Source organism: Episyrphus balteatus, chromosome 4 (assembly GCF_945859705.1).
Source record: "Episyrphus balteatus chromosome 4, idEpiBalt1.1, whole genome shotgun sequence".
NCBI lineage: Eukaryota > Metazoa > Arthropoda > Insecta > Diptera > Syrphidae > Episyrphus > Episyrphus balteatus.
The window spans coordinates 71,209,958-71,223,772 of record NC_079137.1 but is presented as its reverse complement, the minus strand read 5'-3'; the positions used below and the strand labels follow the sequence as shown (position 1 = coordinate 71,223,772).

Below are 13,815 nucleotides of genomic sequence, written 5' to 3'. Positions count from 1 at the left end.
CTTGAAAGAAGCTAGACGAAGTTTCTTCATAACAATAGTCTAAGAGCCCACAGCAAATTTTGGGAGTGGAGGGATAACCAAAATGTGAGTATGCAGTTTTATAGCCTTATGCGTTCTTATAACGAATTCAAAAGTCTGGCAGCTTTAAATCGCGGCTTTGTATTGTTTTCAAGGGGTTGAAAAATGTGAGTTTTCCTTTTCATACAAATTCACACTATTTCATATTATTTATACAGCAACTGATGCTCTGTCATTTTCCCTAAGCCTGAAGACATCAATCTTGACGATGGGATTAATAGAACTCAAGATATAAGCTTTTAAAGCGGCTTTGTTTTGGAGACTTTTCTGTTTAATTTTTTGTTTGTTATTTTGAACTCAAAACTCTCCAAGAAGAGAGTTGATATGGTTAGTTAAAAAGGCTTATATCTTGATTTCTATTTGTCGTATCACCGAGATTGAGGTATTGAGGCTCAGTGGAAATGACAGAGCATCATTCCTTATATTCAGAATGTGAATTTTTGCTTACTTAGCCTACTCACATTAATTGGAAAACTCGCGTTATTTAACCCCCCGAAAACCATATAAAGCCGTGATTTAATGCTGCAAGACTTTCGAATACATCATTAGAAGTCATAAGGCTATAAAACTGCATACTCATATTTTGGTTATACCTCCACTCCTAATATTTGCTGTGGTCTACAAGTTTTAATGTAGGTAGATATTATGTTGTTTTTATTTACCATAAGACAAGTAGATACGACTCAGTTCATTAAATCTCCTCAAATTTCGGTTTTTGATCTAAGTCTTACAAAAACTTGCGAACTAATACAAGGGTGAATTTTTTTTTAGGACAAAGATTCCTAAGATTCAAAAGTTTATGGAATTTGCTCTACTGGTATTTAGATAAGGAACAAGTATCATATCAAAATCAAAAAAATGTTTTAACTTGTTATGAAAAACACTTTCAATTCAAGTGTCTTGAAGTTTTCCCAATTTTTTTTGTTTTTTTTTTTTTTTTTTTTGGGGTACCAAACTTTTCAATTCAGTACGAATACTTTAAAAGAAACCAGAAACTATCGTTCGAGTCGTTTTCGAGTTTTTGGGACATTGATTTTCATATACATACATATTAGACTATTTCCAACTTACGATATAAACAACTTGGTATTGGTGGTGAAAACTCTCCAGTATTATATTGACAATTGTAAGTTGATACTTTTGGTCCACTCAAAGCAATACCACCTGGACAAGTTAAAGTACACGAAGCTTCATTTACACCAAACGAACATTTATAATTTCCATTGAAACCAGATTTTGTAACATTACAAACTTGTAAATCTGAAAACAACACAAAGAAATTTTAACAAAAATATCCCAAAAAAACGTAGTTTTTTTTATTTTATACCATATTGACATTGAGGTCCTCTATGGTTTGCTTTACATTGACACATATTAATGGATATACATTTGCCACCATTTTCACACTGAGGATTGCAAATAGCTGTGAAAAAATAACAGAAAAAAATCCATTAAATATTTTTGCCAAAAAATTCTGTTGAATTTTCGTTGTAACTCAACTTACGTTGGCAATCGGGAGCTTTTGGATTTCCACTTTTCGGATGATGCCATTCGCCATCCAAGCACTCGAGGTTTGTGATGCCAGTTCCATCGGGGAATTGATAGCCCTTCATGCATTCAACATTGCAATTACTGTTTCGAATATAAATTCAAAAAAAGAAATACATTTTGTGTAAGTTTCCGGAACAACTCATTGAAACTCGATGGGATATCATCAGCAAAAAAATGTACGACAAATTCTCCAAAATGGGATAAATATTGGTCGAAAGTGTATACTTACTTATTCCTGCAGGAGACTTTTGAGCCATTTGGAATTGGTGGTTTCGATGCGCATTGTAAATTACGGTTTTGACAAAGTGCTCCGTAGAAATTCTCAGGACATTGACAAAGACCGGGTTCAAGACAGATTCCATTATTTTGACATGGTGGAACGCAATTTGCTATGGAGATTAAATTTTGTTCTTGTTCAAAATTGCTTCAAGAGATGTTAAGAACAACTTACGTGTACAAGGTGGAATAAGGTCCTCAATAGTTGAATCTCGAACAATCCATTTGCCAGAAACACAAACCACATTCAGTTGAGAAGGTCCACCGGGAAAAATGAAGTTTGCTGGACAAGAAACCTTGCAGCTAGTATCACGACATTCGTAGAGTACGTTTTGGGGAAGAGGTAATGGCTGACGACAAGAACCAGCTGGTGGAATTTGTCGGATATTTGGTGTGTAAGCTTTGTTTGGAGTAAACCAGCCTGATATTTTGCTCCTAGAGAGTTGAAAATTGATAACAATGTTGGAATTCAATAATTTGAACCGATTAACTTACATTATTCCTGCTTTGGATTGTGGTTGCTGCGGTTGTGGATTATAACCTGCAGGACCATAATGCGAATGACTTGTCTTTACAGCACCATAGCCACTTTTATATCCACCATATCCGCCATAATTTCCATAACCACCAAAGCCTCCACTATACATTTAAAAAACATACAAAATATTAAAATTTTTGTAATGATTACATACTGTTTTTTTTTTGTACTCACTAGCCATCGACGACATGTCTGGCAGCTCGATTAGACTCTTCAAGTTCTTCTTTGGCTAAATTATCAATACTAAAAAAAAATTAAATCAATTTAAATAAAAATTGAATAGAAATTTGGAATCATGTAGATATTTATGTTATAGCAGAGAGTTAAACGGAACAATGTCAAAAGAAAAAAGGCTATACATTTGGGACACTGATAATCTTATGAATTCATACAGCGAAGAAAGTTTACTCGATAAAACCATAAACATTTGGTTATCAGAGGTTTTGTACCACATGAAATTTTGTAGCCTGCCTCAACCTTAAAAGTTTTGCAACTTTAAAACTTTTATTTTTTTGTTCCCCGAATTTTGTAGGTACCCAGAAACTTAATGTTGGCATTCTTTGTTACCGGTTCCCAAAACAGTTTTTGAAAGTCTTTCATATTTCATTGTTTAAGGTTTTGTATCTACACGGAGAAAAAAAAGTCGACTGAAAATAAGGTGATGTCCTCTTAAAATAAGTGGACTAGACAAAACTATGCAGTGTAGCAGCAATTTTTCAGAACTTATATACATATTTAGACAAACCTCACACATTATGTCTGAGTTAAATAAAAACACAAAAACAAATGTTGGTTCATTATGATATGAATAATGTATATACCTATTTAGTTAACTTATTAACAAAGGTAGGTAAAGATCATTTTATTAAATCTAATAGAAGAGCAAAGTTGGTTTGTAATAAGGATAAATATATTTTGAAAGTAGGTACTCAGTTAAAACGATGTGACACCATCATAAATTTAATTTTGACTAAGAGCGGGCATGTGGTGATTTTCACTGGAGCCTATACATTTATATTAATTTTGGGAGCGTATCGTAATCCCGCTGTTTAAAATCCAGTTTTTCGAAAATCCCGAAAAAAAAGTTTCAAAATCCCGTGTACTCAAAATACCGATTTTTTAAATCCCGTCTTCTGAAATCCCTCTTATTTAAAATACCGATCAATTATAATCCCGCATTTTGAAATCCCGCCAAATTGCGCAAATCCCGTTTTTTTTTTTTTACAAAATACATGCTTAATACCTTAAATTGAGTTCACAAGTAAAAGAAATTTCATTTAAATAAATATCAAAACTGTTAAAATGCATCCAAATATAAGTTGAAATATAATTTAATGAATTTCTTTTGATTGTGTAGTGTGTATACTTAATTTAAGGTGATCATTTTATGTAATTATTAATCTATGAGATGAATCCGTAACAAAAGTGTGAAAACAAAAAGTATTTACGACTTTTAGTATTAGGTAGGAAAGTATGAAACAATAAATGTATTCAAGGAAAAAAGTATGCGCGACAAAAGTTCGAAAAATGGAAAACTATTATTTTGACTGGGTTTTGATCTGGCAATAGTTACAAAGAGAAAAGAGAATTTGCGAAAACAAAATTGGGGGTGGACAATTCTGATTGGTCAAGAAGGAAGAAATAGACGAATTTATTGTTAGATAGGGCTGGGGTCTCAGAAAAAAAGAGAGTATACAGAAACATTTATTCATAAGGATAGGAGGTCTAAATTTAATTTTCAGTCTCGCAGCTGCGATGAGCGAGGCAAGGAAAAAAGTGTGAAAACAAAAAGTATTCTCGACTTTTATTAGGTAGGAAAGTATGAACAGGATAAAAGTATTCAAGGAAAAAAGTATGCGCGACAAAAGTTCGAAAATTGAAAATTATTATTTTGACTGGCAAAAGTTACAGAGAGAAATGAGAATTTGCGAAAACAAAAAGAGCAATGGACAATTCTGATTAGTCAAGAAGGAATAAATAGACGAATTAATTGTTAGATAGGGCTGGGGTCTCAGAAAAAAAGAGAGTATACAGAAATATTTATTCCAACCACCCATATGCTGCTATACTTTTATTATTTTCAAAAATTATTGGCACTGGTCTATAACTTAGTCTCGAGTTTTTTGTTTTTGAGAAAAATATTATCTAATTTATATCCTAGCAGCTTTATAAATTCGAATTAGTCTAGTGGACTAAGCGATTGCCTTTTACTCCACCGGCCTGGGTTCAAATCTGGGTGTAGTTGCGATAGCTTTTTAAAAAAATTTTTTTTAATTGTGTTTTTTTTATTATTTTTCACAAGAATATTCGGTTGTGATAAATAATTTATCAATAATAAACCATCATTTTGGTTATTTTACCATCAACAAAGTCACTTTTTATTTAGTGCTATACTCTAAACATGGATTTCCGTGTATTAAATTTTGATGTTTTGCTAAAGGCTAAACTGGAGGTTAAATTCATTATTGGTCTGCGGATTTTCTAAAACCTAAAGGTTTTTTTTTAACCTTAGCTCTAATTTTGATTATTAGTAAGGCCCAATATAAATTTCAACTTTACGAAATAAAGTTTAATGCAAGTAAACTGCACACCTTTAAGTTAGTCTGGCAGGCACTTGTGCACATTAAAAAAGTATGGCAATTTTTTTTTCAACTTCTCGATGGTTAAACTAAATTCTATAAAAAATTGCCAGCTTTTAAAAAAAATTTTTTTACACTTTCAAGGTCATTACATATGTATATACATGGTGTCCCACAGTCACCGCCCCAAATGAAAATAAGGATTCCTGAGGTCATTTTAAGTCGAAAAACTCAAGAGGTAATTTTCTCGTTTTCGTCCCGTTTTCGAGTTACCACGGTTGTTATGATTTTTGCTCGCTTGTGCTTTAACTAGCATTATCTTTGCCAAACTACGTTTGATTTGAAAGATTTTTTTTACAACCAATCAAGAATTTATTACAGTTTTAGTTTGTCTCAAAACTTTTTTTCTGCGGACAACCACAATTGTGTTTAAGAAAAGAACAAATAGGTAAAGCTCAGAAAAAGTTTTAGTTCATTTAAATTAATTTTGTATTCAAAAATTATTTTTTTTTAATTCACTCAGTTTGTTTATTTTTTTAAATTACTTGCAGTAGCCTTTTTTATGAAATAAAACTGTTTTTTTTTTTATGAAAATAAACTGGGCTTTAATAAAAAGCACAAAAAAATAATACTCATTAACGTGTTTTTTTGCCTCAAATGATATGAAAGTATAAAAAACAACTTAAAAAACGAAGAAAATTGTGTTTGATGCAAAATTGTGGAGAAACAGTTGTCCGCAGAAAAAAAAGTTTTGAGACAAACTAAAACTGTAATAAATTTTTGATTGGTTGTAAAAAAAATCTTTCAAATCAAACGTAGTTTGGCAAAGATAATGCTAGTTAAAGCACAAGCGAGCAAAAATCATAACAACCGTGGTAACTCGAAAACGGGACGAAAACGAGAAAATTACCTCTTGAGTTTTTCGACTTAAAATGACCTCAGGAATCCATGGTTTTCATTTGGGGCGGTGACTGTGGGACACCCTGTATATATGTAATGACCTTGAAAGTGTAAAAAAATTTTTTTTAAAAGCTGGCATTGTAAGGTTGAATTTTTTATAGAATTTAGTTTAACCATCGAGAAGTTGAAAAAAAAAAATTGCCATACTTTTTTAATGTGCACAAGTGCCTGCCAGACTAACTTAAAGGTGTGCAGTTTACTTGCATTAAACTTTATTTCGTAAAGTTGAAATTTATATTGGGCCTTACTTATAATCAAAATTAGAGCTAAGGTTAAAAAAAAACCTTTAGGTTTTAGAAAATCCGCAGACCAATAATGAATTTAACCTCCAGTTTAGCCGTTAGCAAAACATCAAAATTTAATACACGGAAATCCATGTTTAGAGTATAGCACTAAATAAAAAGTGACTTTGTTGATGGTAAAATAACCAAAATGATGGTTTATTATTGATAAATTATTTATCACAACCGAATATTCTTGTGAAAAATAATAAAAAAAAAACACAATTAAAAAAAATTTTTTAAAAAAGCTATCGCAACTACACCCAGATTTGAACCCAGGCCGGTGGAGTAAAAGGCAATCGCTTAGTCCACTAGACTAATTCGAATTTATAAAGCCGCTAGGATATAAATTAGATAATATTTTTCTCAAAAACAAAAAACTCGAGACTAAGTGCCAATAATTTTTGAAAATAAAAAAAGTATAGCAGCGTATGGGTGGTTGGAATAAATATTTCTGTATACTCTCTTTTTTTCTGAGACCCCAGCCCTATCTAACAATAAATTCGTCTATTTCTTCCTTCTTGACCAATCAGAATTGTCCACCCCCAATTTTGTTTTCGCAAATTCTCTTTTCTCTTTGTAACTATTGCCAGATCAAAACCCAGTCAAAATAATAGTTTTCCATTTTTCGAACTTTTGTCGCGCATACTTTTTTCCTTGAATACTTTTATCTGTTCATACTTTCCTTCCTAATACTAAAAGTCGTGAATACTTTTTGTTTTCACACTTTTGACGGGTTCCCCTATGAGATTATCACGATTTGATTGTTCTTCTGAAACCTTAAAGTAAATATTAGTTTGTAAATTGATTTCTTTTTAATATTACATTGTTTACTTTTTCATAAATTTTTTTTATATACCTATTATATTTTTTCGTTAAAGGTTATAATTAAATGCGTTTAGCAAAATCTCTAATTTTGTAATTTGTTTTAATTTTCCACTTTCCTGATTTTGCAATCAAAACAAGTTGTTTTATTTTAAGAAATCGCTTGATTTTTTGAAAATAAAACAGCTAAATTTGATTGCAAAATCGGGATAAAAATATAAAAATCGGGATTATAAAACCGGGATTATAAAAAAGCGGGATTATAAAAAGCGGGATTATGAAAAAACGGAGTTGTAAAAGCGGGATTTAAAAAAAATTGGAATATAAAAGCGGGGTATCGAACCCAACCAACGGCGGATCCAGGGGGGGGGGGGCACGGGGGCACGTGCCCCCCCCCAGAACTGGTTCATACTTTAAGCAAATCAAATTAATAGAGTTGTTAAATTATATGAATAATTACAGAAAGTACTTGAGTGAAACTCTTGTCTATTTCTGGCTGGAAATGCGAATTTTATTGTTTGTTGCATCCCTTTACCACCTCACAAATAAAAACGAATAACTAAACACGAAATTTTTTTTCAATTTTCTAAGTGTTTTTTTTTACTTCAAAGTGATTTTGGTGAAAAATTTTGATACCTATGGACATCAACAACCAAGGTATGAATGGTATTCTAAAAAAAAAATAATTGTATATTAGACTGGGCCAAAAAAAAAAAATATTTTTTTTTTGAAAGTTACTTCGAAAATCTTGTTCAGGATGATGAAAAAAAAAATTTGGTGAAAATTTGAGCCGTTAAAAAAAATTTTAAGAGGTCTATCATCGGTTTTTTTTATTTTTATACATGATATGATGTTTTACAACAGAACTGCTAGACGATCAAAGTAAAAAAAATTTCTGTTCATTTTTTCTTATAAAAAATTAAATTGGTGCCGTGAAATAACGCCGAGCGAAATAACGCCGAATTCCAAAATTCGGCGTTATTTCACTTTCAAAAGCGAAATAAGGCCGAATTTCAACATTCGGGCTTATTTCACAATGACAAAGTGAAATAACGCCGATTCGGCATTATTTCACTTTTTCGGTGAGGCAAATCCTGCTAAGTGGAGCTTAGGAAAAATTGCAATGTAACCACCTGTAGTCAGTTTGATATTGAAATGCCATATTCTTGGCAAAGGGACATAAGGCCCATGGACATAACAGCCACTTTATATTTGTGGACTTAAGTCCCAATTGAGTGAGACATAAGTTCCAAATTAATTGTCAAAATCAGGTTGGACATAAGACCCACAAATAAAAGATGGACGTTATGTCTCACAAATTATAAAATTATTTCCCAACTGGATTTGGGATAGTTACAAAATTCGATTTTGCACTTATGTCCTACCCTATTGGCACATACGCCTATCCAATAGTGTATCCAAAGCAGGACAGCATGTCCCCAGCCTACAAACATACTTCACTATTTATACGCCTAAGTCCTGTTTGTGTTATAACTTAGCAAACGCGAAGCGGAAAAAAATTTGCTTACATGAGAATATATTTAATTTTCGGAACCCAAACGCGAAGCGGAAAAAAATTTTGCCCACGGGAGAATCAATTTTGAGGTGTGAAAATAAAAATTCGCGCGAATTTTTATTTTCACACCTCAAAATTGATTCTCCCGTGGGCAAAATTTTTTTCCGCTTCGCGTTTGGGTTCCGAAAATTAAATATATTCTCATGTAAGCAAATTTTTTTCCGCTTTGCCTTCCACCAATTAAAACAGGTGGGATTTATTCGTTTCTTATCTTTGTATTGTGATGACCGCCCTATTTGCGAGATAATTTTCAAAATGACCCGCGCTTATCATGCGAGGTTGGTTGTATTCAAAGTTTCTTTTTCATTTAAAGAATCTGAAACAAAACGCGAATAAAATAGAACAAAAGTTATTCTACATTATTGTTTTATATTTCGAAAAGTGTGGGGCTTATGTCCCAGTTAAATAAAAAATATGTTGGGCTAATGTCTCACTCAAGTGGGATATAATTCTTAAATTAAATGTCGTCCCACTCAAGTGGAACATAACTCCCAAAAATAAAGAGTGGGCGTTATGTCCTTGGGTCTTATGTCCCTGCGCCACATTTTTATCACATCTTGAAACTTATCTAGGTTAATGAATAATTAAGAGGCATATAAGAAATAAGAGCCAAAACTTTTTTGGAACCTATACCTCGATGGGATGGACATAAGTCCCAAATTGGTATGGGAGCCATTGTGCCCAAATAAATTTGGGACTTATATGCCTTTGAAAATAAGAAAAAGGGTAACATACCGGTTACCTTGCGTCTGCTCTTATGCTGACTTTTCTAACATTCGGCCTTATTTCTCAGTTGGGACTCGGCGTTATTTCACTTTGACAAAGTGCAATAAGGCCGAATGTTGAAATTCGGCGTTATTTCGCTTTTGTAAAGTGAAATAACGCCGAATTTTGGAATTCGGCGTTATTTCGCTCGGCGTTATTTCACGGCACCAATTAAATTTCCTACAAAAAAGATCTGATTGAAAATTTTCGTCAGACGAGCCGTATTCGAGTAATTAAGCTTTTTAAATCGAAGTGTTTTTTTCAATTTGACTGTTTCACTTTGGAATTTTGTGATGAGCAAATAAGTGAAAAGAAAAATAAAACCACGACAGATTCTTACAGGAAATTTAATTCTCTACAAAAAAGGTCTCATAGTAATTTTCCCTAAATTGAGTTCTAAAGAAGTTATTCACGATTTAAATCGAGAAAAAAATTAAAAAATCAATTTTCAATTTCAAAATTTTCTAATTCACTGACAATTCAATATTTTCAAATTAGCAAGATGTTTTCTTGTAGGGACTTAAACGTTCTATAAAAAGTTCCCTGGCAGCAAATTAATTGCTTTAACCGTTAAAAAGATATTCGTATCAATAGTTTTCTTATGACAAGTATGCATTGCGATTTGAATACGACATGGCGACAAGGGGACATGGCGACAAGGCGACATGGCGACAAGGCGACATGGCGACAAGGTGACATGGCGACAAGGTGACATGGCGACAAGGTGACATGGCGACAAGGCGACATGGCGACAAGGCGATATGGCGACAAGGCGACATGGTGACATGGCGACATGGCGACAAGGCGACATGGCGACAAGGCGACATGGCGACAAGGCGACATGGCGACAAGGCGACATGGCGACATGGCGACAAGGCGACATGGCGACATGGCGACAAGGCGACATGGCGATAAGGCGACATGGCGACAAGGCGACATGGCGACAAGGCGACATGGCAACAAGGCGACATGGCGACAAGGCGACATGGCGACAAGGCGACATGGCGACAAGGCGACAAGGCGACATGGCGACAAGGCGACATGGCGACAAGGCGACATTGCGACAAGGCGACAAGGCGACATGGCGACATGGCGAGAAGGCGACATGGCGACATGGCGACAAGGCGATTGGCTGATTTTGCCAATCCGTCCCTTGTGCCCCCCCCAGAAAAAAATCCTGGATCCGCCACTGAACCCAACCCATTAATTTTACAATCACAATTATTTATACCAAAGTCGCTATGATTCATCCCCCAGAATTGCTGCTAGTGCCGCCACCGCTTGAACTGTACTTTATATGGAAACTGCCCCAAACCCAATGTCATAGATTTTAAAAAGAAGTAACTAATAAACAAAATAAGTTTTTCCATTATAGGTTTATCAAAAATGAAAGTTCATTTAAAACCAATTTAAACTAACATAAGAAAACAAAAAACTCTTCAAGAAAATTAGTTTTTAAGGTATTCAAATTTTGTATTTTCATTACATCAAAAAATGTAACCGTGATGTCAACCAAGGAATTTGATTTATTATTTTGTCTTTACAACTGAATCAATGAATTATAAAAATTACAATTCAAATAATGAAATGGTAGGTAGGTACCTACGCAATATTGGATCTCACACTTTCTCTAATAGTAAAAGTTGAAATACATAAACGTAAAAGCTATTCTTGCAAAAACTTTGTAAAACTATTTAAAACAAATTTAATTTAAAGAGAAACAAAAAAAATATACATCCTCCTTTAACATACGACATTTGGACCTCGTACACGAGCAAGCTTTTTTTTTATTTTTAAACGCTTTTGAATTGTAAAAATTGTATCACTCAAAATATCCAATATTTCCTTCTTCAAAATATTGATCAACAAAAAAAACAAAATTAAGAAAAAAAATATTTTTAAATAGGTATGTACCTACCTAATACATGTATAATTTTTTTTCTTGAATATTTTTCTCAATGCATAAAAAATAATAAATACTAGCAACTGAATACTAATAAGTATAAACTAGGTTTTATATGCACAAAATGTGTAGGTATAAAAAAGTTCATACCTACTTTACAATTTTTTAAGTAACAGCATTTACCTACTATTTTTTATGCATATAACCCAATATTAGGTAATAGTTATCTCGTCTTTTTAAGCTTTCCCTTTAATACTGTAGTACAAAATCACACAAGAAATAAAAAAAAAAACACAAATTCATATACATAAAAATAAAATATATGTAGGTATCACAGAAAGTCCTTTATTAATATTCTAATCTCAGAAATACATTTGAATTTACGCGTGTTTATTGTATTATTCCTAAATACGTAATTAATAATTACGTAATAAATTTAATGTTTTAACGATCGAGAAAAAATTCAGTAGAATTTAATCATAATTATTGTCATCTAATTTCAGTAAACATTCTTCATTGGCGTTCTTAATGTCAAGATTTATTTTTTTATTTATTATATTACTTAAAATTTATCAAAAAATCGATTTTTTCTTAGAATAATTTTTCCTTGGCATTTTTTTAGGTATGTAGTATTTCATTTTCGAAAATATGTGACTTAAAAAAAATATACATATCCATACTTCGGATATAGCATACTAAAACATATCGATATAATAGAAGTTTTTTTTTTTTTTTTTTTTTCAAAATATAGATTGATGTAAAAGTATAAACGAATTTAAACATCATATTTCAATCTTTATTAAATTTTTTGTTTGATGCCAACGGTCTAAGATAAATCCGAAAATATGACCCAATAAAATTTAAAAGTTAAAATACTATGCTCAAATTTACTCAACAAATAATAATAAATTATCCAAGAAATATGTATAAATCCTTCAGAAAAAAAAATATTCTTCATTTAATATTTACTTAACTCTCACAATTGCTTTATAATTTAATCATTTTCTGTTATATGTAAATACGCACATATTTTAAGTATATTTTAAACATTATTAAGCATTGATTAAAAGATATATATCTCCACTTGATTAACTCACACGCAAACCAATACACCGCAATATATTCACATCCTGCCTCTTATACATACCTACATTTTAAATTGAAAATCATTTAAAAATATATTTTTTTTTTCAATGAAAGCATTAAAATTAAATCAACGATATGCATCAGACATTGCGTATATCCTGCTGAGTTTGATTTACTATCTGATCATTGTATTTAAAAAAAGTGAAATAAATAATGAAATGAAAATCAACAAACAAAAAAACAATTTTTTTTATTTTCTGAGGATTATTAAAAAAAAAAGGATTTTTTCCTTCATCCAAAAAGAATCGAAAGTATTCCATAAAATGATGAAAACTTACATTTTATCTTCCTTGCTTGAAAATGTTTCACCACCTCCCAACACTAAATGCAAGGATATCGCTAACAACACTATAATTCCACTTAAGCCCATAATTGGCTTTTTTTTTAGTTTTTTTTAACACCAGATTTTAAGTACACGATTTTTAACTGTATTTTTTTAGTACATTTGACAACCCGAAACACGATTTAAAAGGAACTTTAAATGTTCAGGATGTCGGCAGCAACTAAATTTGCGCAGCTCTGTTAACCTCCTTTTATAAGAAAAATCTTTCTATCCCCACCTAACGATTCTAAAATATGCTTTCTTAAATAACTGATAAAGAATTTACCAAGTTAATATAATATCATCTCAAAAAGAAGCTTGAAATACACGAAAATTCTCAGTTTGAATTCTGAAGTAAAAGATTTATCAGAGTTCTACAGTAAAGGCCATATAAAAACAACTTCTCTCAACTGCAATCTGATAATAATTAAACTGAAAAACTTTAAGAATTTGTACTGACTCACTGTATAAAATCTCAATTTCAGCTCTTAAAAATTCTCTTAATTTTTCTGAGAAAAAAAAAAATAAAACATGCGATCTCCGTCTCACTATCAAGAAAACCACATTATGCGATTTCCTGTAGACTTGATATAGAAAATGCTTCATAAATTAATGCGAAATAATAATTTAGGTCAAGAATACGATTTTGCAAATGTTATGGTAATGACAGAGAGCAATGATATAAAAAAAATTGCTTAAGTAACGATAACAACGACGGAGGACAGCCAACTGACGCACTTACCATGACATTGAAATGGACCCCATGTTTGATAGTGGATATATGAATATATTGTATTTTTGGAATTGGTCTTATCTTTCTTTTTTGCTCGAGCGTCTTTTAAGAAATTAAATTAAAAGAGGACGCGTGTGTTATTTTTTTGGTGCCAAGAAATATATAGCACAAGATTAAATAATACGAAAATAAGAAGTTTTTTTGGATAACATAATTTACTTTGAGCTATCTTTAAACTACAGAAACAGTTGAAGAAATTAGATAATCATGCGGGATTCTATG

The 13,815-nt window shown here is 31.9% G+C and overlaps 1 protein-coding gene across 1 annotated transcript in view; it reads right to left on the bottom strand.

Moving 5' to 3' along the window:
- The window catches only part of LOC129917946 (hemocytin), a 43,031-nt gene extending 30,067 nt beyond the window's left edge, over positions 1-12,964 (bottom strand). The window contains exons 1-8 of the mRNA XM_055998196.1: positions 12,757-12,964; positions 2,618-2,686; positions 2,401-2,544; positions 2,081-2,340; positions 1,859-2,018; positions 1,583-1,710; positions 1,406-1,501; positions 1,150-1,338 (exon numbers count right to left, since the gene is read on the bottom strand). Of these exons, the coding sequence (XP_055854171.1) occupies positions 1,150-1,338; positions 1,406-1,501; positions 1,583-1,710; positions 1,859-2,018; positions 2,081-2,340; positions 2,401-2,544; positions 2,618-2,686; positions 12,757-12,848 (1,138 nt within the window). The 5' untranslated portion in view covers positions 12,849-12,964. The remainder of the gene's footprint in view (positions 1-1,149; positions 1,339-1,405; positions 1,502-1,582; positions 1,711-1,858; positions 2,019-2,080; positions 2,341-2,400; positions 2,545-2,617; positions 2,687-12,756) is intronic.
- Between the last annotated feature and the right edge of the window lie 851 nt (positions 12,965-13,815).